The sequence below is a fragment of the Bombyx mori genome, chromosome 21 (genome assembly GCF_030269925.1).
Source record: "Bombyx mori chromosome 21, ASM3026992v2".
In the NCBI taxonomy this organism is placed as follows: Eukaryota; Metazoa; Arthropoda; class Insecta; order Lepidoptera; family Bombycidae; genus Bombyx; species Bombyx mori.
The window spans coordinates 9130968-9155292 of record NC_085127.1 but is presented as its reverse complement, the minus strand read 5'-3'; the positions used below and the strand labels follow the sequence as shown (position 1 = coordinate 9155292).

General features: G+C 34.9%; 2 protein-coding genes and 2 long non-coding RNA genes across 6 annotated transcripts in view; 2 read left to right on the top strand and 2 right to left on the bottom strand.

The window, feature by feature from the left end:
* The first annotated feature begins 191 nt into the window (after positions 1-191).
* On the top strand, positions 192-3181 carry LOC134200861 (uncharacterized). Its single transcript, XR_009975952.1, has 5 exons — positions 192-556; positions 697-947; positions 1097-1283; positions 1614-1745; positions 1823-3181. It is a non-coding gene; the product is annotated as an uncharacterized LOC134200861 (long non-coding RNA).
* Positions 3182-3660: 479 nt separating this feature from the next.
* LOC134200863 (uncharacterized) lies at positions 3661-5968 on the bottom strand. The gene is made up of 2 exons (XR_009975954.1): positions 4107-5968; positions 3661-4022 (listed from the first exon to the last, which is right to left on the bottom strand). It is a non-coding gene; the product is annotated as an uncharacterized LOC134200863 (long non-coding RNA).
* A 1556-nt stretch (positions 5969-7524) lies between these two features.
* LOC101742406 (ADAM 17-like protease) lies at positions 7525-20957 on the top strand. Its single transcript, XM_012693339.4, has 18 exons — positions 7525-7679; positions 7820-7909; positions 7977-8216; positions 8827-8948; positions 9451-9586; positions 10049-10323; positions 10401-10460; positions 10545-10679; positions 11325-11463; positions 12324-12559; positions 13261-13399; positions 13561-13630; positions 16679-16805; positions 18382-18493; positions 19590-19705; positions 19808-19963; positions 20367-20476; positions 20834-20957. The coding sequence occupies exons 2-18, from the start codon at positions 7858-7860 to the stop codon at positions 20892-20894; spliced, it is 2286 nt and encodes a 761-aa protein (XP_012548793.1). The 5' UTR covers positions 7525-7679; positions 7820-7857; the 3' UTR covers positions 20895-20957.
* LOC101742268 (dynein heavy chain, cytoplasmic) overlaps positions 20953-24325 on the bottom strand; it is a 66370-nt gene continuing 62997 nt past the window's right edge. For all 3 annotated transcript variants that reach the window (XM_038018329.2, XM_062674720.1, XM_038018331.2), the window contains 3 exons: positions 23436-23546; positions 23110-23273; positions 20953-21611 (listed from right to left, as the gene is read on the bottom strand). In XM_038018329.2, the coding sequence (XP_037874257.1) occupies positions 21443-21611; positions 23110-23273; positions 23436-23546 (444 nt within the window). In that variant the 3' untranslated portion in view covers positions 20953-21442. The remainder of the gene's footprint in view (positions 21612-23109; positions 23274-23435; positions 23547-24325) is intronic.

Below are 24325 nucleotides of genomic sequence, written 5' to 3'. Positions count from 1 at the left end.
GGAAGGTATCATAGAGCAAACAAATAATTAAAATCACTACGTTTAAAAAAACAAAAATTCAAGTGTGTGCACCTACTAATAAGAGGTACAAATGGGAATGCTCTTGTGGAATACAGATTAATAACGTCCTTACGGATCCATCAGATCCAATAACCTTTGCATTAGACGCCTTCAGCTCTAACACTGAGCAGGCTTAGGGACCCCGCAGCTGTATCACGTATTTCGCAGACAATTAGCAGAAGACAAATATTGTGCAAATATTGCTGTCAACTGTCCATTTCGTATTACGGACTTACAACAAAAAAGCAGATCGCGGACCATCACTAGTGCTGCCTCTACAGAGCGATTTGTGAAACTTTAGTGCATTCTTTTCCATACAACTAACAACAACTGGCTTAAAGTCGGTATTACGGATGCTTTTGTCTGCCACACAACAGCAGATAATTAGCAATTTCGTTTGTCAAATTTGCGACACCTTTTGTATCTGGTGCTGAATTGTTGCTAACTATCTGCAAGTGTAAAATTTGTAAAATTAAATTATTTTAACTTGATTTAGGTAAGTGTAATTGGTTTAGATCTTTATTTGTGTTTGTGTTTTCCATAGTATTAACATTAAATACCACGCTGGGCAATTTAAGTACATTAATAATGTTGAGGTTATAAAGTTAATTTTTTACAAATTAATATTTCTTCTAGGTATGTACTATGGACAGAGCTCAAATAATAAATGGGGCTTTGGAGTCTAAGGAAATTAGGTCGGATACATACGAATCAGTGCGTTTGCGACGCTGTCTTCGTGATCAAGCCTGACCCCTTAATCTATCGGAAAGTTTGTTCAGAACACATTACAGAATTTCGAAACATCAATATTTACAATTGTGCTCTGAATTAAAGCTGTTAATAACCTAGATCATCAAGACGAACAAGAATAGAAAGCAAAATGCAAGGTATTTATATATATTCAATTTAACATTTTAATATGTGTAAATAATGAAGAAAATAAAAGATTCACAAAATCTTGTCTTCAAAAGTAGCATTGTTTTTTTGATTTCAGATTTATTCTTAACTAAATGTTTTAAATAACTTGTTTATACAGGTGTTAACAGCATTGCAAAATTTCATACCAGAAACCTGTGGGAATGAGCTTTTTGCATTTTGAGTTAAACTGTAGTAAATTCAATGCCATTAGGGAAGTGGCTATGGCATTAAACAATCTTCCAGTTTTATTGAAACTTTTAAAGTTTCTGCAAACCGTACAATGGGTCACAAGTTATTATAAATGGGTAAGTTAAATAATTATCTTATAGTATAGAGCACCAGAGTTCCACTGATTTTACAATTTCCACGAGTCAATCATATATATCAGTTATATTCTTGAAGCTTTATAACTATAGCTATATTTAGCTATATATAGCTATATTTTAAACAGAGTTCTGAGAAATATCAATTCCTGGTGAAACTGGAAAGGCCTTCAGGCCACCATTAATCTTTCCTACATAATTTTTTTTTAATTTAAAATTTGTCTTATTTTTATAGTATATAAATATTTGAACAATAATAATTTTGTGATTGAAAACATAATATAATAGTAAATAAATTTCTTTTCATTATAGGTTTTACAATAAATTTGGCTTTCCTGGGGTTTCGGGATCTATAGATGGCACTCATTTGCACTTATCAGATCTTCTGTATATGAAGAAAGGTTTTAGAACTGCAAGCATTATCATTTCAAGAATGTGCAAATAGTAAGTATTTTTCTGAAGCCTATCATTCACAATAACAAACATTTGATAGTACTTATCTAAAGAATTAAATTTTTCAGATCTGTGATAGTGATCCATTTTAAGTATTGATGCAACATTTCATGATACATTTGTCTGGCTTATCACAACTGAATATGCCTATGCAGGACCTGCACCATAATAGTAAAAAAGTTTGGTTTTTAGGCAAGTAAAACATCATGAGCTCTGTCTCAGTAACCTGACTACAAAATAATACTCAATCTAAAGGTATATTTAAAACTGGGAAAGCCGTTAATATATAGTACTATAGTAATGTTTATTGTCATACCAGGAACACTGTTGACCATTGTGAGTATTGAAAGCCAGTTGGAGATGCTTGTTGGTACATAGAGTACTGCATTATGATCATCATATGATGGCCAAGACCATAATTGTTAGCTTGTATTGCATAACATGGCAAACACACATGGGTTTCCAGTGCCCCAACTCTCTGACGAAGATGCTGAAATTGATGTTTCTTATCAAATTCATAACATTGTATTTTTTGGGAGAGAAGAGGAAACACAGCACATAGCACCATGTCAATATTCAACGGTGGTTCAATTGGATTGTGGAGAACAGACATTAAATTTAGTCCAACCTCTGTATTCTAGTAATTTTATGTAGATATTTTTAAAACTGCTCTTCTTAATTATGTGAACTGAGAGGGCAAGAATAGCCTAATTATTTCTGCCTATAATTTTTTAATTGTGCTTAGTGGAAATATACATATTTCCTTAACTTTTTTGTGTTTATAGTAAAGGATGGATTCATAAGTATTTGAAAGCAAAATTGTGAGGGTGTTTTATTAAGAAAATTTTTTAATCTGTTGTGCTCAATTTGTTCTGTATCATTTTATCTTTATGTTAACCCCGTTTCTATGTTGTGTTGTTATATATATTATTGTATATACTGCTGTTTTAAATAATAGAATAGAATGAATAACAAATCGACTAGTAATTCATAATTCTTCTAGATTTTGTTGGATACTTACATGAATATTACTTACAAAATGAAAAACATAATTCATAATTTAGACAAAATGCAGATCAACCACCACTGATTTTTGTTCATTGTGATAATAATAATAATATAAATATAAATATTTAACTGGTCCCGTGATAAGTACGTAAAGAATTGTGTTACAGGTACCAGATAACGGAAATAAATGTAGGATTTTTATTATACACATACATATATTTAATATACATCCATAACCCTGGAAAAGACATTTATATTTATCATACAAATATCTTCCCTTGGCGGCATTCGAACCCGCGACCCCTTTGTGTAGCGACCATGTCACTTACCACTACACCAGACGGCCGTTAGATAAGTTTGATAATTATTATTTTTGTGTAATTTTGTTTTATTTGAATAATAATTCTTAAATTAGGAAATCGTAGTTTGTTTGTAATACATGTCCAAATTCTTGCCGCATGAAATTGAAGCCACAATTGAAATATAATATCGACTGCCGATAACTTCAAAGAAACATAACTGAACTTGGGGCCGAGGTAAGTAGGATGATAGCAAGGTGATAGCTCTATAACCCTATAGACTAGAAGCAGAACATGCCAAATACTGTGAGTACAAAATATACAATGAAGCTAAATACTGGTATTCTACTGGTGGTAGGACCACTTCTGAGTCCGCATGCGTAGGTACCACCACTCCGCCTATTTCTACCGTGAAGCTGTAATGCGTTTCGTTTTGAAGGGTAGAGCAGCCGTTGTAACTATACTGAGACCTTAGAACTTATATCTCAAGGTGGGTGGCACATTTACGTTGTAGATGGCTATGGGCTCCAGTAACCACTTAACACCAGGTGGGCTGTAAGCTCGTCCACCCATCTTAGCAATAAAAAAATAAATAGTCATTTTGAAATGCTAAGTTGAGAGTAGTTTTATTAGCGTAAAATATACTCATTAGTGTCATAAAATTTACTGTAGTACCAGCCTAAAGTAAAACGTATATATTTGGATTTGCTTGACTATTGTAACAAGCGCTATTTCGTTTTTATGGTAATATAAACTATTACGGACTCAGCTAAAATTAAAACAAATTTGAACTTATTATTTTAAACAAGGTTTTTGCCGTTAATGGTCAATTCTGCTGCTCTGAAATGAAATGCTGAAATGAAAGCTGCATGAGCCAGTGGTTCGCCTTAGTTTCCATTTTCTCCTCTTTCTACAACTACAGCTCACGATGTGTCTACTCTTGTTTGTTGTCCGCTATAGTCTAGATAATATAATGATTGATTAACATTCTTACTGCAGTGAGTGAGTGCAAAGAGTACCTGGTTAATGAATAAAAATAACTTACTAAATATCGGCCTGATATTTGCAATGAAGCTTCTCTTAAGATGGCTTCGTCGACGAAAAACTGGGCTAATTATAAAAATAAATATTTATTTATTGTCTTAAATTATTAGATTCATTTGTTTAAAAATAATATAGAACATTAAGTTAATGTCTGACATGCAGTTTCCTATTCACGTCATATTGCCCATGACCTTGGGTGAACATTATTTTGAATAGTCTGCACAGCTTTTATTTCCCTTCAAGCTGTGAAAGACTGCACTATATTTCTGGTATTCAAATCAAAGCCTACTCTTGCCAAGTCAAACAAATCCACTATCTATTACTTGATAAAGAATAGCAGCATCTCGCCTAGAATATCATCGACTGGTTGTTCTAGCGTTGTCGGCCTCATGTCGGCGTAAGATGGATCTGTTGTACACGTTATTATTGATAAAACCATAAAACTAATTCATTTATTCTAGAATTTACTATTTAATTTGAAATCGTCGTGGCCTAAGCGGTGTAGTAGAGACGGCCGACTTTCTAATAAAGATGCGACTGAACTAGTGTTAGAATCCCCCAGGCAGATATCAATAAATCCAATAAAACACGTATTTGACATATATACATGGAAGACTTCCATGATTAAGGATTCATTCATCTTTTATTTAAAATCAAATTAGCAAATATTCTTTAAGAAATCGTTGGTGGTAGGGCGTTTGATTAACCCGCAAGACCACCATTCCGCCCATTTCTACCGCGAAGCAGTAATGCGTTGCAATTTGAAGAATGGGGCAGCCGTTTTGGTATACAGTTGAAACTCAGACCTCGTTTCTAAAGGTGGGGGCGGCATTCACGTTGTAAGGTCTATACCACTTAACACTAGATGGGTTGTGAGCTTATGTACTTACTTAATTGTTAATGAAATTAATAAATTAGGCTATAATTTTGATCCATTCTTTTTTAAAATAGGTTCGTAACGTAAACAACTATCTGATTACAAATTATCAAACGATTACAAAAAAAAATGTTATCAGTGTTTGACATGACACAATTACATTTTTATAGCTATTATTCAAAATAAAGCAAAAATTATTATTAGATCACTTATTTTTAGTAACGCTTCATCGAAAAGAACAGAATTAGCAGTTCTCACTTGGTGTTTCAAACGTGAATTCCACTTAAACATTTTGAAATGTTTATATGTAACGCGCTTTTATAAATTCATTTGCCGGTTTGTTCAGCAAAAAAAAAAAAGTAATGTGGCTTTTTAGTGCCAATTATTGCTACCCGATTGCGACTGGCGCTAGTTGTATGACAGAAAACTGCAGTAAGCGGTAAGCGAACAATCGCGGTACGTGATACGAAATAATTTGACGTTTTGCGATCGGTCGCGACGCGTCTGCACAACATCTGCAAAATTGTGGCTGTCGCAAATTTTTACGTGATCAGGGGGCGGGTCGCGATTCTCATCCGGTAGTAGATTCATTCGAAAAGCAGCTACTCTGAAGTTGTTAGGTCTCCTTCGGAGGCAGCTGTTAGCAAATCCCACCTCTCCTGGCTGAGCCTTTGCTGCCCCACCTGTCCTGGTGAAACTTTCATTTCGTTTCATGGTTTGAGATTTTTGACTGAATTTTTTTTCAAATGGTACGAGGTTCTTTCTTCTTTTAAAAAATGTGCAACATTCGATTATTGACTTTCAGTTGTCTTTTTTATTTAGCTTAGAAACTAAGAAAGCTAGGAAAGATGGATACTTCGAAAATTCAATTCCAGTCATTCCAACACGGAACTAACGCTGCAATATCAATGTTGCGTTTGGAGAGGTGACTGCTAATGAACGCACCGTGCGATTTTTTCATAATGGAAATTTTGAGTTGAAGAACAAACCACGTAAATGACATTGAATTGAAAGAGATATCAAAATTTTTTTTAGTCTTATCAAGATTGCTCAATATAATTAATTAATTCTACTGATTAATAATTTTCTATTTAATTGATAATTCAACAAATTCAATTCATCCATTATTTGTGAATTATAATTCTGGCACTTTTGGTAAAAAATAATAATCAAAATGATTTAATCAATTTATTTCCTTGAACATTTCAAATAATAATCGATTTTTCCGTTTTCTGGAATTAAAGAAATTTAATTAGTTTTTTTTATGTAATATCATTATGAGTCACCCTTAGTGCAAAATTTATAATTGTTACAAAAAAACAAATATTTATTTATGTTTTTGAAATATATAACATAAGATAAAGTTTCTGTAATAAATTAGTTACCTTAATTTAGAAAAATAAAATATATAACCTATAAATTTAGGTAAAATTCCAGTATTGGGGCGGATTTTTTTCCGGTGCCCAGGGAGCGGCATTAAGTTTAAGTCCGGCCCTGGGCTGACCCCAGATCAAACACCGCAACAGTGTCCTAAAGCAAAGCTTACCAATAAAAAGGTAACGGTAACTGTTTGGTGGTTTCAGCATGGTGTTATTCACCATAGCTTTCTCCGATTTGATTAAGCAATAACTGCAGATGTCTACTGTGCCGAACTTCAAACAATGTTTTTTTTTTATTGCCCTTGTAGGCAGACGAGCATACGGCCCACTTGATGGTAAGTGGTTACCGTCGCCCATGGACTTCAGCAATGCCAGGGGCAGAGCCAAGCCGCTGCTTACCGCTTAACTAACTCTCCACAAGCCTCTTTTGAAGAAGGACATGTCATAGCGCTCGGGAAACATCCTGGAGGGGAGCTCATTCCATAGCCGGATGGTGCGTGGCAAAAACTTGCAAAAACTTGATTGCAAAACTTGCAGTGAAATAGCCCCGACTCATGAATCGATCTTCACCATTATTGTTCCATGATAACGCGAGATCTCATACAGCACGAGAAACCGTTTTAGCTCTACAGGAACTGCAATTAGAAACCATTCGCCAGACCTACCATTTGTTTTCGTGTTTTGGACAATTTTCTACGTACTAAAAAGTTTTCTTCCCAGGCGGCAGTACAAAATGCTTTCACACAGTTTGTAGAATCATGGGCCGTTTTCCAATTACAGCACAAGAGCGCATTATGCGGCATAATGCTCAATTAACCATTACCTAATGGTAGTTTTCCAATTACAGAGCATAATGCGACTCAGTGACGCAGAATGCCGAATTATGCTGAAGCTTAGTTGAGCATTATGCCGCATAATGCGCTCTTGTGCTGTAATTGGAAAACGGCCTAGATCACCAGAGTTCTATCGCAAAGGTATAAATGACCTTCCTACTAGATTGCAGCAATGTATAGATAATAATAGTTGATATTTTGATTCAATAAATGTTAAATGAAAAAAAAGAACGAATTTCAATTTTTCAGTACAAACTACAAATCGGCATTTTCATACTTTAACCCCTAATATGATTTTTCATATAAAAAGGTTTTCATTAAAATTAAAGTAACACTTGACCTAAAGGTCTTAGTTACCTAGTCATAAAATTCCTTAAAAAAATGTGAAATGCTTTAAAATCTTCAAAAAAGAAAACAAAATAGAATAAACTTTGAATTCAAGAATAAAAAAATATTTGTACAAATATTGTGGTTATATCTACCAAGTAAGTCGATAGGTACCTATTTAAGTTAAGATCACAAATTATAAAAGTAATAGTAAAATTATTTACATATTTTACAGTGATTGATATAATACAAATATTGAGAAGTTTTATATTAAAAATACATTATTATTTTGTTACAGACATATGTTTAAAGAACTTTAAAATATACGACAAAACAATGAAGATATTCGTACTACCTGTATTAACAATTTTGTTTGTTTTAGGACATTGTGAGTATTGTTGAAATTTCGTAAAATTTATAAACATTTACGTTACTAATTTCTGATTTTTTTTAAGGTTCTATACACCATAATTTGAAATATTTTGAGACAATACACGCGTCGAGTTTGTCCCATAGTATTGTCAAGCGTGGTGCAAAACTTTCTAATCATCCCTATAATACGATAAAGGAGGTTCGCTTCAAGACCTTGGGAAAAGACTTTCGATTGATATTACACCCTCAGAGTTCTGTTTTGCATTCCAATTTTAAAGCCTACTCTGTTGATGCTGATGGTAAAGAGACTACTGTGCATGTTGGTAAGTGCATGTTTCAAACAATTATAAGTTAGTAGCTGCATTGGAGAGACCTATGTGAAGCAGTGGACAGTAGACAGGTTGAAATGATGATGATGATGAAGTTACATTTCATTACTATTAATTTAATAACATACTACTTGCAAATGAACATATGCAAAGTAAGTCAAGAGTCAAATGAAAATACATTTAATTAGTGATTTTTTTGGTGACATCATTTTATCATATTTTGAATATATAATTTAGAATTTTGTAATATATAATAAGATTTTTCCTTGTAAGCATACTAAAGTATACATAATTTTTTTTTTATTGCCTTTGTAGGTAGACGAGCATACGGCCCACCTGATGGTGAGTGGTTACCGTCGCCCATGGACTTCAGCAATGCCAAGGGCAGAGCCAAGCCGCTGCCTACTAGTACATAATTATAATAAACATACAAATAGATATACTGTTCACACTACATTTTCTTTTGAACATATAATGATGAATGTAGGTCTTATTGCCATCACAGTAAATTTTTGTTGAAGAATATTTGATATGGCAGAAAAGACTTATAATATTTACTTCAGTACTAATAATGAGTTATTAACAACAAAAAAATTGTTTTAAGATCGTGAGAATTTCTTCACTGGCAGAGTATTTGGAGAAACAAAATCAGATGTTAAGTTACATATGGAAGATGGTGTAATGACAGGAATCATACATACACCTGATGAAACATATCATGTGGAGGTAAATATCTCTAAAAATCAGATATCTATGTGGGTGTGGGTCTAAATGAAATCACTCTTTTCTAGGGTTTCACAATACTTTTTATTTAATTCTTAGAGAGCACTTTGAACACGTCTTACTCCTAATGGCGGCGTCGTGCGAGAGAGCGAACTAGAGCTACATCCGTCCCTTTCACACATCATGCGTTCAGAATCTTTCACTCGTTCAGAAATGTTTTACAATAATTAGAAATGTTAGTAATAATTAAATAATTAAATCCTACAACTATATATATTTTTTATTGCCCTTGTCGTAAGACGAACATACGGCCCACTTGATGGTGAGTGGTTACCGTCGCCCATGGACTTCAGCAATGCCAGGGGCAGAGCCAAGCCGCTGCCTACCGTACATATACTTACTACTACATAACTTAAGTGTCTTAAGTTTAGAGATTGCATAAGAATTTTCAGTAAATAACCTTTCAATATAATGGCTTATTTCATGTTAAACTTTTTAATTTTAGCCGTCCTGGCGACATCTGCCTGATTTAGATGGGAAGAGCATGATCACTTATCGTTCTTCTGATATTCGGTACAGTTGGGCTGGTGATGCAATTCCCAACAAACCACGGGTTTGTGGTTATGTTAAAGAGGGAAAAGGTAAAAAAATTGTAGTCATTGTTAGTTTTATCACGTGATCATTTCTTGCAAAGTAAAGTCTATGTATACTCTCATATAAAGAAATTACTTCTACGCCATAGAGTTGCCTGTTTTTTTCCTAAAATCCAATCACAACAATTTTTTCACTATAAAAAAGAACCTATCCATCTAATTTTAACTGAATACTAGTATTTTGAAATGTTACTAGCTTATATTATTGAACACAACTATTCTGTCTGTTTGTGACATAAAGTGATGGTAAATTCCTTTGAAGTTTGATCAGTTATATTTCCAATGTAATTGTAAATTTAACCTTTAGTTTAAAATTAATAGGTAGATCCATGTCAAGGCTTTTTTATTACTTCCATGATACTTTTATGTCTTAGTCGACACCAGTTACACTATTGATATGTTGGCTGCTCTACAGAATAAATAAAAATTATAATATTTTATTTTATTCAGAATTGGAAGACGACAGTGATGATGTACAAGAAGAATATGATATCGAATTGAAGCATGAACAGCTTGAAAAAGAAAAGTATTTGGACCAAACAAACTCATACCATCCAGCTAATGAAGCTGACACAAGTAATGATGGTCCTAAAAAGAGGACTAAGAGACAGAGTGATTATGAATATACACCAACAAAAACAAGATGTCCCCTATTACTTGTGGCTGACTATAGATTCTTTCAAGAAATGGGAGCTAGCAACACCAAAACTACCATTAGTTATTTGGTAACATACTAAATGAAACGTGTAATTTTAGATAGAAAATTTTAGTAAATTACTCAATGCAAGTTTATATTTTACAGATAAGTCTAATTGATCGTGTGCATAAAATTTATAATGATACTCTGTGGCAGGATAGGCAGGTAAGTTTTCAATTGATGCTGTTTTTGTTCCTCATCAAATCTCAACTTATTTCAACACAACATTTTCAAATTTATTGTCTTTAGGATATGGATGGATTTAAAGGCATGGGGTTTGTAATTAAAAAGATATTGGTACATTCTGAACCTACACGAGTCCGAGGAGGAGAGGCTCATTATAATATGGTGCGTGAGAAATGGGATGTTCGGAATTTGCTTGAGGTAAAGTGTCATTCACGTTATATTAATTAAATTTTTAAATTAATTACTTCACATTTTATCTCAGGATTCTCATTCCATTTTATAAATGATTTTTTCAAGATAAATGATTTAAAGCTACATTTTAGAAATATATTTTCTGATATTACCAACATGTGGTTGTTTTCAAAAGGCATTACATTTTGAAGTCGTCGTGGCCTAAAGGACAAGACGTCCGGTGCATTCGTATATAGCGATGCAACGGTGTTCGAATCCCGCAGGCGGGTACCAATTTTTCTAATGAAATACGTACTTAACAATTGTTCACGATTGACTTCCACAGTGAAGGAATAACATCGTGTAATAAAAATCAAACCCGCAAAATTATAATTTGCGTAATTACTGGTGGTAGGACCTCTTGTGAGCCCGCACGGGTAGGTACCACCGCCCCGCCTATTTCTGCCGTGAAGCAGTAATGCGTTTCGGTTTGAAGGGTGGGGCAGCCGTTGTAACTATATGGAGACCTTAAAACTTATATCTCAAGGTGTATGGCGCATTTACGTTGTAGATGTCTATGAGTTCCTGTAACCACTTAACACCAGGTGGGCTGTGAGTTCGTCCACGCATATAGGCAAAAAAAAAAACATTAATTTAGTTCTTTATTTGTAGGTGTTCAGTCGAGAATATTCACACAAAGACTTCTGTTTGGCTCACTTATTTACTGACCTTAAATTCGAAGGCGGCATCTTAGGTTTAGCCTATGTCGGTTCGCCGCGTAGAAATTCAGTCGGTGGTATATGCACCCCAGGTAAATAAAAAAATAATACCTATATATTTATTTCATGGAAAAGGTATCAGTCCAAAAAGTTTTTTGTACATCAATAGTTTTGTGTCAACCTTTAATGTTCAGTGTCTTGGTGAAAGATTTTCTTGATTTAATGAATTTAATATATGGCATAGCATTTTCTTGTTTTAAAAAAAAATCACCTTTACATTTCTTTAGTTTGTTATATAAATTGCATGTTTTATTGTGTTTTTTTTAAATTATTTTGATTATTTATTATTTTCTTGATACATGAATTCGGTATATTATTCAATTGTGTAGTACTTTAGTTAGTTACTTCACTTAATTAATTGATCAGCCATAAATGACTGATCAATTAATTAGATGACACCGTAAAGAAGGATATTATGAACTAATTATTTTGTTTTATTTTCAGTTTACGGTGTGCTTTATGTGAGTGTCCTTTTATTTTGCATTGCTTTTTGTTATTTTAATTATTACATATATTTATTGCGTGTTTCATTTTATTTATATATATTTTGATTCTTGCATTAGTAGAGATATCACAGTCCATGCATTCCAAAAAATTACAATAAAGTCAGTCTTAACAAGGTCAGCCTAGCATCTCATAGTGATGTCTAAGAATTCTACAACCGATCCAGATCTATAAAGATTATATACTATAAGTGGCAGAGGAAAATATTTGAGGTTCTGCTTTATTTATTGGCATAATGCATGTAACCATAGATTGAAAAGTGTACTTCAGTTAGAGAATAAACAAATTTCTATGACCTATTCAAAACATATAATTTTAATTTTAATGGAAATAAGTACGGTATGACCTTAAACTTTTAAGCTCTGCATGTATGGTGTATCATTGACAGAATATTTCAAGAACGGATATACGTTATATTTGAACTCTGGCCTGAGTTCGTCCCGGAATCATTACGGGCAGCGCGTGATCACCCGGGAGGCGGACCTGGTGACGGCGCACGAGTTCGGCCACAACTGGGGCTCCGAGCACGACCCCGACGTGGCCGAGTGCTCGCCGGCCGCCAGCCAGGGGGGCTCCTACCTCATGTACACCTACAGCGTCAGCGGGTACGACGTCAACAACAAGGTAATTGACGTAACAACAGTTACAGAGCGGCGACACCCGTCTACCCAAGCGGTTATACGACTTGATACAACGAGCCAAGGCCAAATACAGTATATGTGGTTACACACGGTTGGAAGTCGTTGTGGCCTGGACAAGACGAAGACGCCCGGTACATTCATATCGAACGATGCAACGGTGTTCGAATACCGCAGGCCTAATGAAATACGTACTTAACAAATGTTCACGATTGACTTCCATGGCGAAGGAATAACAGCGTGTTATACAAATTTAAATAATAAGGCTAAATTATAATTTGCGCAATTACTGTGGTAGGACGCCTCGTGAGTCTACACGGATCGGTACCACCACCCTGCCTATTTCTGCCGTAAAGCAGTAATGCGGTCGGCTTAAAGGGCGGGGTAACGGTTGTACTGTTAAAACAGACCTTAAAACTCATGTCTCTAGGTGGGTGGCGGCATTTACGTTGTAGATGTCTATGTGCTCCGGTAACCACTTAACACCAGATGCACCGTGAGATCGCCCACCCGTCCAGTCAATATATAAATTAAAAGTTGATGTTCACTCACTGACATGACTCACTGTAGAGGTGGTTGTTTGGTTGATTGCGAGATACACTTATCGTGCCGGGAATTAGGCACTTAGGTTAAAAAAAACACTGGAATTCATTGAATTTTTTTCATTTATCAGGTCTTTTGTTTCAGAGATTTTCACCGTGCAGCCTAAGATCTATCAGAAAAGTGTTGCAGGCCAAATCTGGCAGATGTTTCTCTGAACCGGAGGAGAGTTTTTGTGGAAATCTTCGTGTCGAAGGAGGAGAGGAATGCGACGCTGGCCTGCTTGGTATATTCTACTGTTTAAAGTATTCATGGATTCACCTATTCTATGCTGGAAATGTGTATTGGAACTAGACATTTAAAAAAAAAAAATCGACACGAGATTTTTTTTGTTGAAATTATTGAATAATTAATAATATTTACATTATATGTTATGTTTTTCGACAGGTACTGAAGACAATGATATGTGCTGCGATAAGAATTGTAAATTGAGAAAAAATCAAGGCGCTGTCTGCAGGTACAAACTATAGATTTAATTTCGGCCCTTGTACATTCATAGGTAGTCTAATTTGGAAGTATTTCCTCTAATTTGTTTAAGTCGTTATTTTAGAATTCTGAAATGACAAAAATTCTATTTTATTAAATACACCTATATTGAGATATTTGTGGCGCGTGTACAAAGATTTATTTTTCAAGGAAATACTTTACCAAATTATGAACATATCAATTTAACATTAAATCATCATTTATCATGCAAATTAGGGCATCATGTTTGTCTTTTGGAGATGTTGCTTTTTCATTTTGTTAAGTCTCAAACCAAAAGTGCTAGGGAAGTTTTCACTTTAAAAAAGACAGGAGGAAGTGTCCAGACGCATGACCAAGTAAAATTAAAGTTATGATTAATATCTCCTTAAATTCTGATATCAAAGCGAAACAGAAAATGACGAAAATTAAAAAAATCAGAATTTGAATACATAGCTTTTAAAAATTAAAACTGCTTAAGCGACTTTTTTACAACTTTACAGGAGAGCCTTTCAAAGTTCAAAAATTTTTACAAAAAAACTTTTTCAGATATTTGAATGTAGTAACCACGGAATAGATAAATAAGGTTGGAAAGGCCTTTGCTCTAATTTTGTATTAGAACCAGTGTCGCCGCTTCATCCCCACTATTTTAATTTCTACACATACACATACTGTGATTACAAGTATTTCGCACACAACAAAAACACCCACACATAAATCTCAGGACAGATATTCGTTCGCAAACTAGCACAAAATACCCGTAGGCATACACACTCACACACGCAAAAAGGCAATAAAAATGTTCATACACGCTAGTGCTTGATAAAATCGATATTTTTTATCGATAAATTATCTGATGAATGAATGGAGAAAATGAAACATGAAATAAATATTGAAAAAGAAAACTATTTTACATTTATTAATTACAAATAGTCACTGTCCCTGGAATAAAACGTATTTGTTAAGCAGTTGGCGCTTGCTATTAATTGCGAATGAATTTTTCAAAACTAAGTGTATTCTGATTTTTTATGGTAAAATCATTTTCAGTAAAATGTTTAGAGTAAATAGTACTCGTCTTTGCCTCCAGTTTCCTCTACCTGTCACGTCAATCCATTGTTCCCTGGCGTTAGGTTTTTTAGGAAACCTAAAATTTTGAATTTACTTCATAAGTCAAATAGCATTTTACTTAGATTTTAATACGTCTTAGACAATATAGTAAATACCCGTAAATGAGAGGTCTACATGTCCCTTTATATTATACCTTCACATTAATTCAATGATAATAATTCAATAATAATAATACATATTTATTTTACTCAAAATACGTCTCACTAAGAATATACTAGGTATCATTAATTAAATATAAAATAATGCAAAAATTATCCATGTCAAATGTAAAAATAGTCGAGAATTCTATCGATGATTTTATTTCACCACATGGTCACCTCACTATCGACAAACTAGCGCCGTGCACCACGGCCAATCAGGGCAAAGGCCGAAATTTGAAAGATTGAAGTGTAGAGAACGCAATGCATGTAGTACATTGGAAGCTGACTTGGTCATTGCGTTCATTGGGCGAGTACACATCGCGCAATGTATGCTATTTATAACTTGCTGCAATAATATTGTTAATGTTTGGAATTTCATAATGCTCAGTATATTTTTATGTTTTAGACAAATAATATTGTAATTAAATGGTAATTTCGACTTACCGATCGAAAGATATACCTCCTCGCTCTATACTTGAGGTCTGATTTTTTGTTTTACAAGTTATAATTGCACAACACGGCACTATAAAGCGGAGATCTGTTCGCCAAAGTAGTCCGAAGCGCACTAAACGCGGTGAATGAAAGAATCGGTCGCGTTATGTTTGTACAATCATAACTGTGGCACGCTTGCCCCGCCTACATTACCATTCCAACCTTATTTATCTATTCCGTGGTAGTAACCTTCAATTCAATTTCAATTTAAAACAGCGAATGCTATGATGCTAATACCATACAAAACGCACCTTTAATTACAAAGATAAATGTCCCGTATTAAACGGAATTTCGCTTAAACCGAACAGTCTTTCACTGCTCAATATAGTTTTGTCAAATTGTGTTAATTTGCTTCTTTTTTTTACTGATGCCCAAAACATCACAATCATTACAGTACATTACCTATTAACTAAATCGTACAAATAGTACTTAAATCTGACCTGGATTGAAATCTAAATGATATATTATTACTTTTTTATTTTTTTTTATTGCTCGGATGGGTGGACGAGCTCACAGCCCACCTGGTGTTAATTGGTTACTGGAGACCATAGACATCCACAACGTAAATGCGCCACCCACCTTGAGATACAAGTTCTAAGGTCTCAAGTATAGTTATAACGGCTGCCCCACCCTTCAAACCGAAACGCATTACTGCTTCACGGCAGAAATAGGCAGGGTGGTGGTACCCACCCGCGCGGACTCACAAGAGGTCCTACCCCCAGTAATTACGCAAATTATAATTTTGCGGTTTTCATTTTTATTACACGATGTTATTCCTTCACCGTGGAAGTCAACCGTGAACATTTGTTGAGTACGTATTTCATTAGAAAAATTGGTACCCGCCTGCGGGATTCGAACACCGGTGCATCGCTTCAAACGAATGCACCGGACGTCTTATCCTACACTAACTACTAATGTACATAGCGGGTGAGCCTCCTTTTTACTGGTGGCAGGACCTCTTGTAAGTCCGCGCGGGTAGGTACCACCACCCTGCTTATTTCTGCCGTGAAGCAGTAATGCGTTTCGGTTTGAAGGGTGGGGTAGCCGTTGTAACTATACTTGAGACCTTAGAACTTATATCTCAAGGTGGGTGGCGCATTTACGTTGTAGATGTCGATGGGCTCTAGTAACCAATTAAAACCAGGTGGGCCAAAAAAAAATTGGCTATTGAGAACAAAAATACAATTACGAGCGCCTGAAAAAAAAAAAAACGCGATGTATCCACATAAGTCCCGCATTCATCTTCTAAACAAAACAAAGTGTCCTGTGTTGTCTGTCGACAGCGACAAGAACTCCCCGTGCTGCGCCGGCTGTGTATTCGCGCCGCCCGGGCTCGTGTGCCGCGAGGCCGCGCACTCCGCCTGCGAGGGGGAGGCCATCTGCAACGGAGCCTCCGCCGACTGCCCCAAGGTAATAATAATAATAATAATAATATAACTCTTTATTTAACACCACATGTACAGAGTAAGCATATAAAACAAATAATAGTCGGTGACATAAACTGGCGGCCTTATCGCTGAAAGCGACCTCTTCCATGATTCTCTTCATCTAAAAATGAAACAGGCACAATCTTGAGATCAGAGACAAAGGAGACTGAAACGATTACATACATTTTTGGGCCCGAATGTAACGTGATGAAACTAATATGAATTAATAGATTCAGATTTATCAGTACCTTGCTGAAAATTATAAAAGTTTTCTCAATCTGAGAGCCGAGTTAATCAAGATTTAGTAAAAGTTAGGTTATGTTACAATCTCTTTAAAAGAGCTGAATAATAACTTATTTAAGCATAAGTAAATGTTTATTATATCCATTGGATAATCTTTTAAATGTCATATTATGAATGAATATCAATGATATATATCAGGTATGGAATATGGAATTGCTATCCCACAATTCACACAGCGATCCATAATTTCAACAGTATCCAATGCAACAATTTCAAGTCAAACGTGTGAGCGATCTTCGGTGTCCAGTGTAGAAGCAATTGTCGTACAAGGCTGGCAGAGTTGGAATCCGTAATAATAAAGCAGTGATCATTAAAAATATAAAAACAGCCCGATAGATACACACTCAAAATGCGTCGAAGATACGAAACGAGTAGAGCAGAAAAAACCAACAAGCGCCACAAAATAATTGTATAATCTATGAACAAACGTCATGTTAGCTTACTGTCAAAGCTGTCATCAAAAATACAATCGATTTTAATCGATTTGAAATCGATAATCATATTACTTTGCTAAGTAATAATAGACTTTTTCTTCATTTATGTATATAATCGCAATTAAATGCGGCGCATACCGCACTTGTATACAACAAGTATAAATCGCTCATTTAATTACTTTGCATTAATTACCTAGTGCAATGTTTTTCTTTTTATAATCCTGTAATCGATTAATTAAATCGATCACACTGTTATACCGACAAAAACTAACTTTCTCATTTTTCTCCGGTCCCAGAAAGAGGATTGAGGTGATTTTTTATATTCTTATATAAAAAAATATGGCAAATTTTTTAGACTACATTCCAAATTATTACATTTTTGGCCCACGATTTTCCGTCTCCTTTCAATAAATTTTTGAATAAAAATTGATTGAAATAGATCTGGGAAATAAACCAAGGTTATTTACATTTTGTATAACCATTCAAGGGTGGTAAAACCTTTTCTGAGTCCGCACGGGTAGATACCACCACCCTGCCTGTTTTTGCCGTGGAGCAGTAATGCGTTTCGGTTTGAAGGGTGGGGCAGCCGTTGTAACTATACTGAGACCTTAGAACTCAAATCTTAAGGTGGGTGGTGGCATTTACATTGTAGATGTCCATAGGCTCCAGTAACCACTTAATATCAGATGGGCTGTGAGCTCCTCCACCCATCAAAGTAATAAAAATAAAAAAGATGCTCCTGTGGTCCCCGCGAACCTAAGTTGTAATGAGATTGTTTATTTAATTAACGAGTTAGTTAATATTGTGTTGCGCGTGCGTCAGGCGCCCGCCATCGCGGACGAGCACGAGTGCGCGGAGCGGGGCCGGTGCCGCAACGGCACGTGCATGCCGTACTGCGAGACGCAGGGGATGCACAGCTGCATGTGCGATATAGGTACCGACTCCACACCTACATACCTTAGTTCATACGCTTAATAATTTTTTTTAAGGGATTTTGTGACCTGGTAACTAAGACCCTTAAGTCATGTCTTATTTTAATTTATATTCTTAATTTTATGAAAAATGATATTATGGAGTGAAATGAAAAGAAGATGATTAATTTGAGACATTAATTAACTAGAATTAAATGAAATGAAATGAGATGAGATGATATGGGATGAAATATAATCTCAGTAAAATAGTGGTCATTTATTAAGATTTTTTCAGTGGACTGTCTGGAGGATCGCGAAAAGTTACGTCCAGCGGCTTTGTTTCATTTTCCCACATTTGTACACTTTCACAGATATTAAACAGTTAATAAACCACCATTATTACACATTTAAACCTCAAGAAACACTAAATAGACAAAATAAAACAAACCACACAAATTCACTCCTCGCGTTCCCACCAAAATCATTATATGCTTAACATATCGCACCTTTAGAATTGAAGTGACGTACTTAAAAAAAATATTTAACAAAATAGGTTTTATACTTTGAGCGTGTTATAAAAATGTATTCTGTCAGTTTATAAAATTAGTCTCTTTTTAGTCTAGAAAAGGACAAACGTACTCTTTCCGAGTCTCTAAAATTAAGGCTTGTACCTTAAAGTATTGAAATCGAAAGACTAAAAAATTACAATTTTTTAATAACATTCTGATGTTTATCAAAAAAAAAAATTTTGGATTATGCTACTTCTATTCTAAGGGTGTGATATTTTATTATCACACAACTTTGCACACCTTTACCGAATATTTTTTAATTCCATATCCTTGCGATGTCGTCCACTCCGAGGATCAAATTTTATTACTGTTTACTTTTTTGTACTGTACCAATTTGCCTTTCTGTGATATATTTAGTTTGTTAATTACATTATATAATTAACACGTGATCAGCCTGCTGTTAAGTGCTTATTAAAGAACATATACATATACATATACATCACTATGTGAACGTCACCTTGCTTTAAGATACGAGGTTGAAGCTTGTAATGTTGTTGTATGTTAAGATTAACAAATAAAAAATTAACATATTTTTTAATTGGTTTTGCAGTCGCCGATGCCTGTAAACGTTGCTGCCGAAAGAGTTTAAACAAAACATGTTTTCCAGTCGCCCATAACGATATTTTGCCCGATGGAACTCCTTGTATACAAGGTTTTTGCAATAAGGTACTCTAAGACTATTCTTAGTTTAAATATACAATTATATGAAATAATGTAAAACAAGATAGGATTTTTTTCCTGATATCATTCTTCAATATTAATCACCAGGGAGTATGTGAGAAGACAATACAAGACGTGGTCGAACGTTTCTGGGACATCATAGAGGACATTAACATAAACAATGTGCTGGGCTTCCTCCGGGACAACATCGTGGGAGTGGTCGTACTCGTCACTGCCTTCATATGGATACCTGCCAGTTGTGTTGTAAGTAGCTATTTGTTTTTCAATATCTTGTGGGACGGATCAGCTCCCGAGATGCCTAACGTTAAAAGAATACTGGAGCTCTACATGAAAGCGGGCATATGTAGACACCAGTGTGCTTAGTGCGAGAACAGCGCCCCTAGTGGCAAACGTAGGCAAACGTTCCACAATACAACTTTGAGTTAACGTTTACTCTATCGAGAACGTTACAAACATTAAAAAGATTGTACTAAGCACACAGGCGTGGTGATTTTATGCACAGGTTGGTTCTCTCCGCTAATTCCTACCGCCGAGCAATAATGCGTTCCTGATCAGTGTTGTAGTTAATAATGGCATGCGTTGTGGAATAAAAAAAGCTTATTTATAATTTAGAACTATATTTGCAACTATATTATTTGTAATTTAGATTAGCTATGTTGATCGTCGACGTCAGCGTCAGCATCAGAAGTATTTGGAGTGGGAGAGGCAACATGATCTGATTCATCCGTCGTCACCGAGAAAAGTTATACACACACGGTAGGCTGAATTGTATTTTCTATAATGTTATGATACCACGTGGTGCACAAAAATCAAAACTGCAATAAACCAATATTAAAACTAACCTAATAGAGTAAAAATGTGCGACAGGAAATTTTAGGTTATTTGACTTTCCAAAATAGCATTTTTTTAAAGTATTTTAATAAGTGATGTTTCATAAAATCAAAGTTAATCTAAAAATATGTAATACTTACAATTTTTAAATATCGTAGATAGAAAATTAATTGAAAATTATCATGCTATTTATATTTATAAATATAACTTAGATATTATATCGCCACATTTTACTATTTTTTAGCTAAAGCATTTATTACATCTTTTTTACTTTACTTACAGATTACCGAAACAGAAACCTCCGGGAATTAAATCTGCCATACAAGGCAGCAGTCAACTGTAGTACGTTAGTAGTTAATTGTTAAGGTGTATTTAAGGTCTATTTAATAAAACAAGTTGAATATTTTTTATTGTGTTTTATTAGGATTTTATTTTTAGTTACGTTATGTGATCGATAAGTGATTTTATATCTAGAGACATAAATGTGAATGTTACGACTTTATAAATAACAATGGGTATATATTTTTGGACACTGGTTCCATTTCACTAACACGGTATTCTTATTATAAGCATTTTATTCGATTCATGTTTCTAATAAATAAGCTTTGTTTGAGGAACAGTTAAGTGATTAATATAAACTTCGCCGTGAAATAAGCGAATAAATGTGACGAATTATTTTGCGTTCTAAATCACTACATAGTATAAAACAAAGTCGGTTTCTCTGTCCCTATATCCCTATGCATGCTTAAATCTTTAGAACTACGCAACGGATTTTGATGCGGTTTTTTTTTTAATAGACAGTGATTGAAGAGGAAGTTTTATATGTATAATAACATCCATTAAATACAGTTTCGGAAGCGAAGCGTGGGCGGGTCGCTAGTAATGTATAATTTAGTTGAGAGCAGTAGAAGTGAGCAGGGCGACTCCTCGCTCGTAGAACGCGTGCGGTTCCTGTCCGGGCGCGACGGGCAGCCGCACCGTGAACAGCAGCTCCGTGCGGGCGCTATTCAGGTACACGGGGAGAGTCAGCGTGTGAGAATTGGACGCGGGCTCCGGACCGCTGCACACAAAGAAACAAATGTTATGTTTCGATCGATATAAAACACACAATATATCTAGTTACGAAATATTTCTATGCAACTATAAATGCATTATGGAGCTTGCGTCTTCCACGAGCGTGTAGTTAAATGACGGCGATCACTTTGAGCGTAGTATTATTATATTACGTAATATAGATATATTGTAATATGTATAATACAGTCAAAATCTATTATAACGACATCGAAGGGACTGCTCATATTCAGTCGTAAAAACCGATAGTCGTAACAACCGGTGATGTTTAATGTGTATCGTGCAAGTACAAACAAATCGATAGGGAATTATTGGAAAAATATATTTATATAATACGCGATTTTTCTTCAATATTAATTTGTTTTATTTTTCTTTGCGACATTTTGAAAGTTTCACGAAAAACTCCACAAAGTTTTGGTGCGTCTTGTGTATAGATAAGTAACAAAATAACTGAAAAGATATGAAGAAGCGGGCTTTGACTACCGCATGCACGTGTTTTGTTTCTAAGAATTAGAAAAGACCCTACACTAAAATAAATCCTATTGTTTTCTTTCCTGATTTTAAAAGCCATTGAAGACAAATGTGGATACCTATTCAAATTGTTTACAATACAGCTTAGCCGGTCGTTCTAACAGATCTAATTCTCCGAAATATTAGTTAAATGTGGTCGTTTTATGAGGTATGTCGTTATTACCAATGTCGTAGAAAGCAATACATATTTTTAATAAGGCGGTCATATGGCATTCAGCCGGGACCTTTGTTCTTGGTTATTATAACCGGCATGTTGTACTAAACGATGTCGCAGTAAACGGTTTTGACTGTATATAGTGAAGTCGTCGTGGCCTAAAGGATAAGACTCGAATCTCAGGCGGGTACCAATTTTTCTAATGAAATACGTATTCAACAAATGTTCACGATTGACTTACACGGTGAAGGAATAACATCGTATAATAAAAATCAAATCCGCAAAATTATAATTTGCGTAATTACTGGTGGTAGGACCTCTTGTGAGTCCGCGCGGGTATGTACCACCATCCTGCCTATTTCTGCCACGAAGCAGTTATGCGTTTCGGTTTGAAGGGCGGGTCAGCCGTTGTAACTGAGACCTTAGAACTTATATCTCAAGGTGTGGGTGGCGCATTTACGTTGTAGATGTTTATGGGCTCTAGTAACCACTTAACACCAGGTGGTCTGTGAGCTCATCCACCCATCTAAGCAATAAAAAAAAAAGTAGTTACAAAATATTTTTATGCAACTATAAATGCATTATTGAATAACACATATTGAATAACCGTGGAAGTATGATGTCTCAATTCTATTGGAATAACAGTTACAGGATAGCTCTCAAACCGGAATTCGGTCAATTAGCATGACAAGTACCATACCATTAACAAAAAATTTTCTCGTTTGGTTTTGTTTAAAAAAAAAACAAAGTATCAAGCTTGCCTGACTTAATTTGATCTCAATAATAACTTGAAAATACTTACCGAACCCAAGTGAGCACAGTCAGCGGCAGGTCTACCATGATAGTGTTTGTCAGTAATAACCGATTTCCTTTGACAGTGGCTCCCTGCAGTTTTAAACCAGTTACAGAGAACGACCATTCAGTTTGAGCATTCTCAGTTGGTGTTCCGGGGTCGGGTATTGTCACCTGTTGGTAAAAATATCTTATTTAGCACCTAATAAATTAAAAACACAATTATCAACATATGGCAACACTTTGTTATTACAATGTGAAGTAAAACTATTATGAGTGAATAGAATAAAAAATTATTGGATCTTTTATCGACTAAGATAATATGATATTATTTACCTGCAAATGTAATTCTTCTAAAGACCACGAGTTAGCTTGTGCGACGCATTGGCGGGTAGCTGTGATATAAGCTTCAGGGTTCAGCAGTCCACCGAGCCACACTGGGACATTCTGTAAGATAATTCCAAAAGTTATTTTACATATTGTTGATATCTGACTTCTTGACTTTTTTAAAGTTCATTTCTATTATCTAAAGGTATGGTATAAGGTATATGGCAGTTATAACCGCAGGGGTTTGTTTATTACAAAAAAAATACACCCATTTATGTGTTTCATTTTTTTTTTCCTATTTACACCAGCAGAGGGTAATAGGAAAGAATGATGATGATGATGATTTCATTTGATGGTCTTAAGAGACCTTAACACTTAAGCGTAACATGTGAGCTCACAGGGCTCAAACCTGACGACGTTGCTAACAATAACCCTAGCAAGAGCAGTGCTTCACAGAATCTACCACCGGATCGGAAACGCGACCCACTGAGACTTTTTGGCGGGAACGCGAGGTGAAATTGTGTGATTTGTTTTATTTTGTCTATTAAGTGTTTCTTCAGGTTTAAACGTGTAATAATGGTGGTTTATTAAATGTTTAATTTCTGCGAAAGTGCACAAATGTGGAAAAATGAAACAAAGCCCCTGGACGTAACTTCTCGGGATCCTCCAAAAAGTCCACTGAAAAAATCTTAGTAAATTACCACCATTTTACTTAAATTATATTTCATCCTATATCATCTCATTTAATTTAATTTCATTCCAGTTGATTAATGTCTTAAATTAATCATCTATTCATTTTGCTCCATATTATCAATTTTCATAAAAATAAGAATATAAATTAAAATAAAACATGACTTAAAGGTCTTAGTTACCAGGTCACAAAATCCCTAAAAAAATCG

Bases quoted from the DNA above. Each gene is read 5' to 3' on its own strand.
- LOC101742406 (XM_012693339.4), top strand. From the start codon at position 7,858: ATGAAGATATTCGTACTACCTGTATTAACAATTTTGTTTGTTTTAGGA. The intron at 8,217-8,826 runs GTAAGTGCATGT...AATTGTTTTAAG, and splicing joins AGAGACTACTGTGCATGTTG to ATCGTGAGAATTTCTTCACT. The intron at 8,949-9,450 runs GTAAATATCTCT...TTTTAATTTTAG, and splicing joins ATGAAACATATCATGTGGAG to CCGTCCTGGCGACATCTGCC.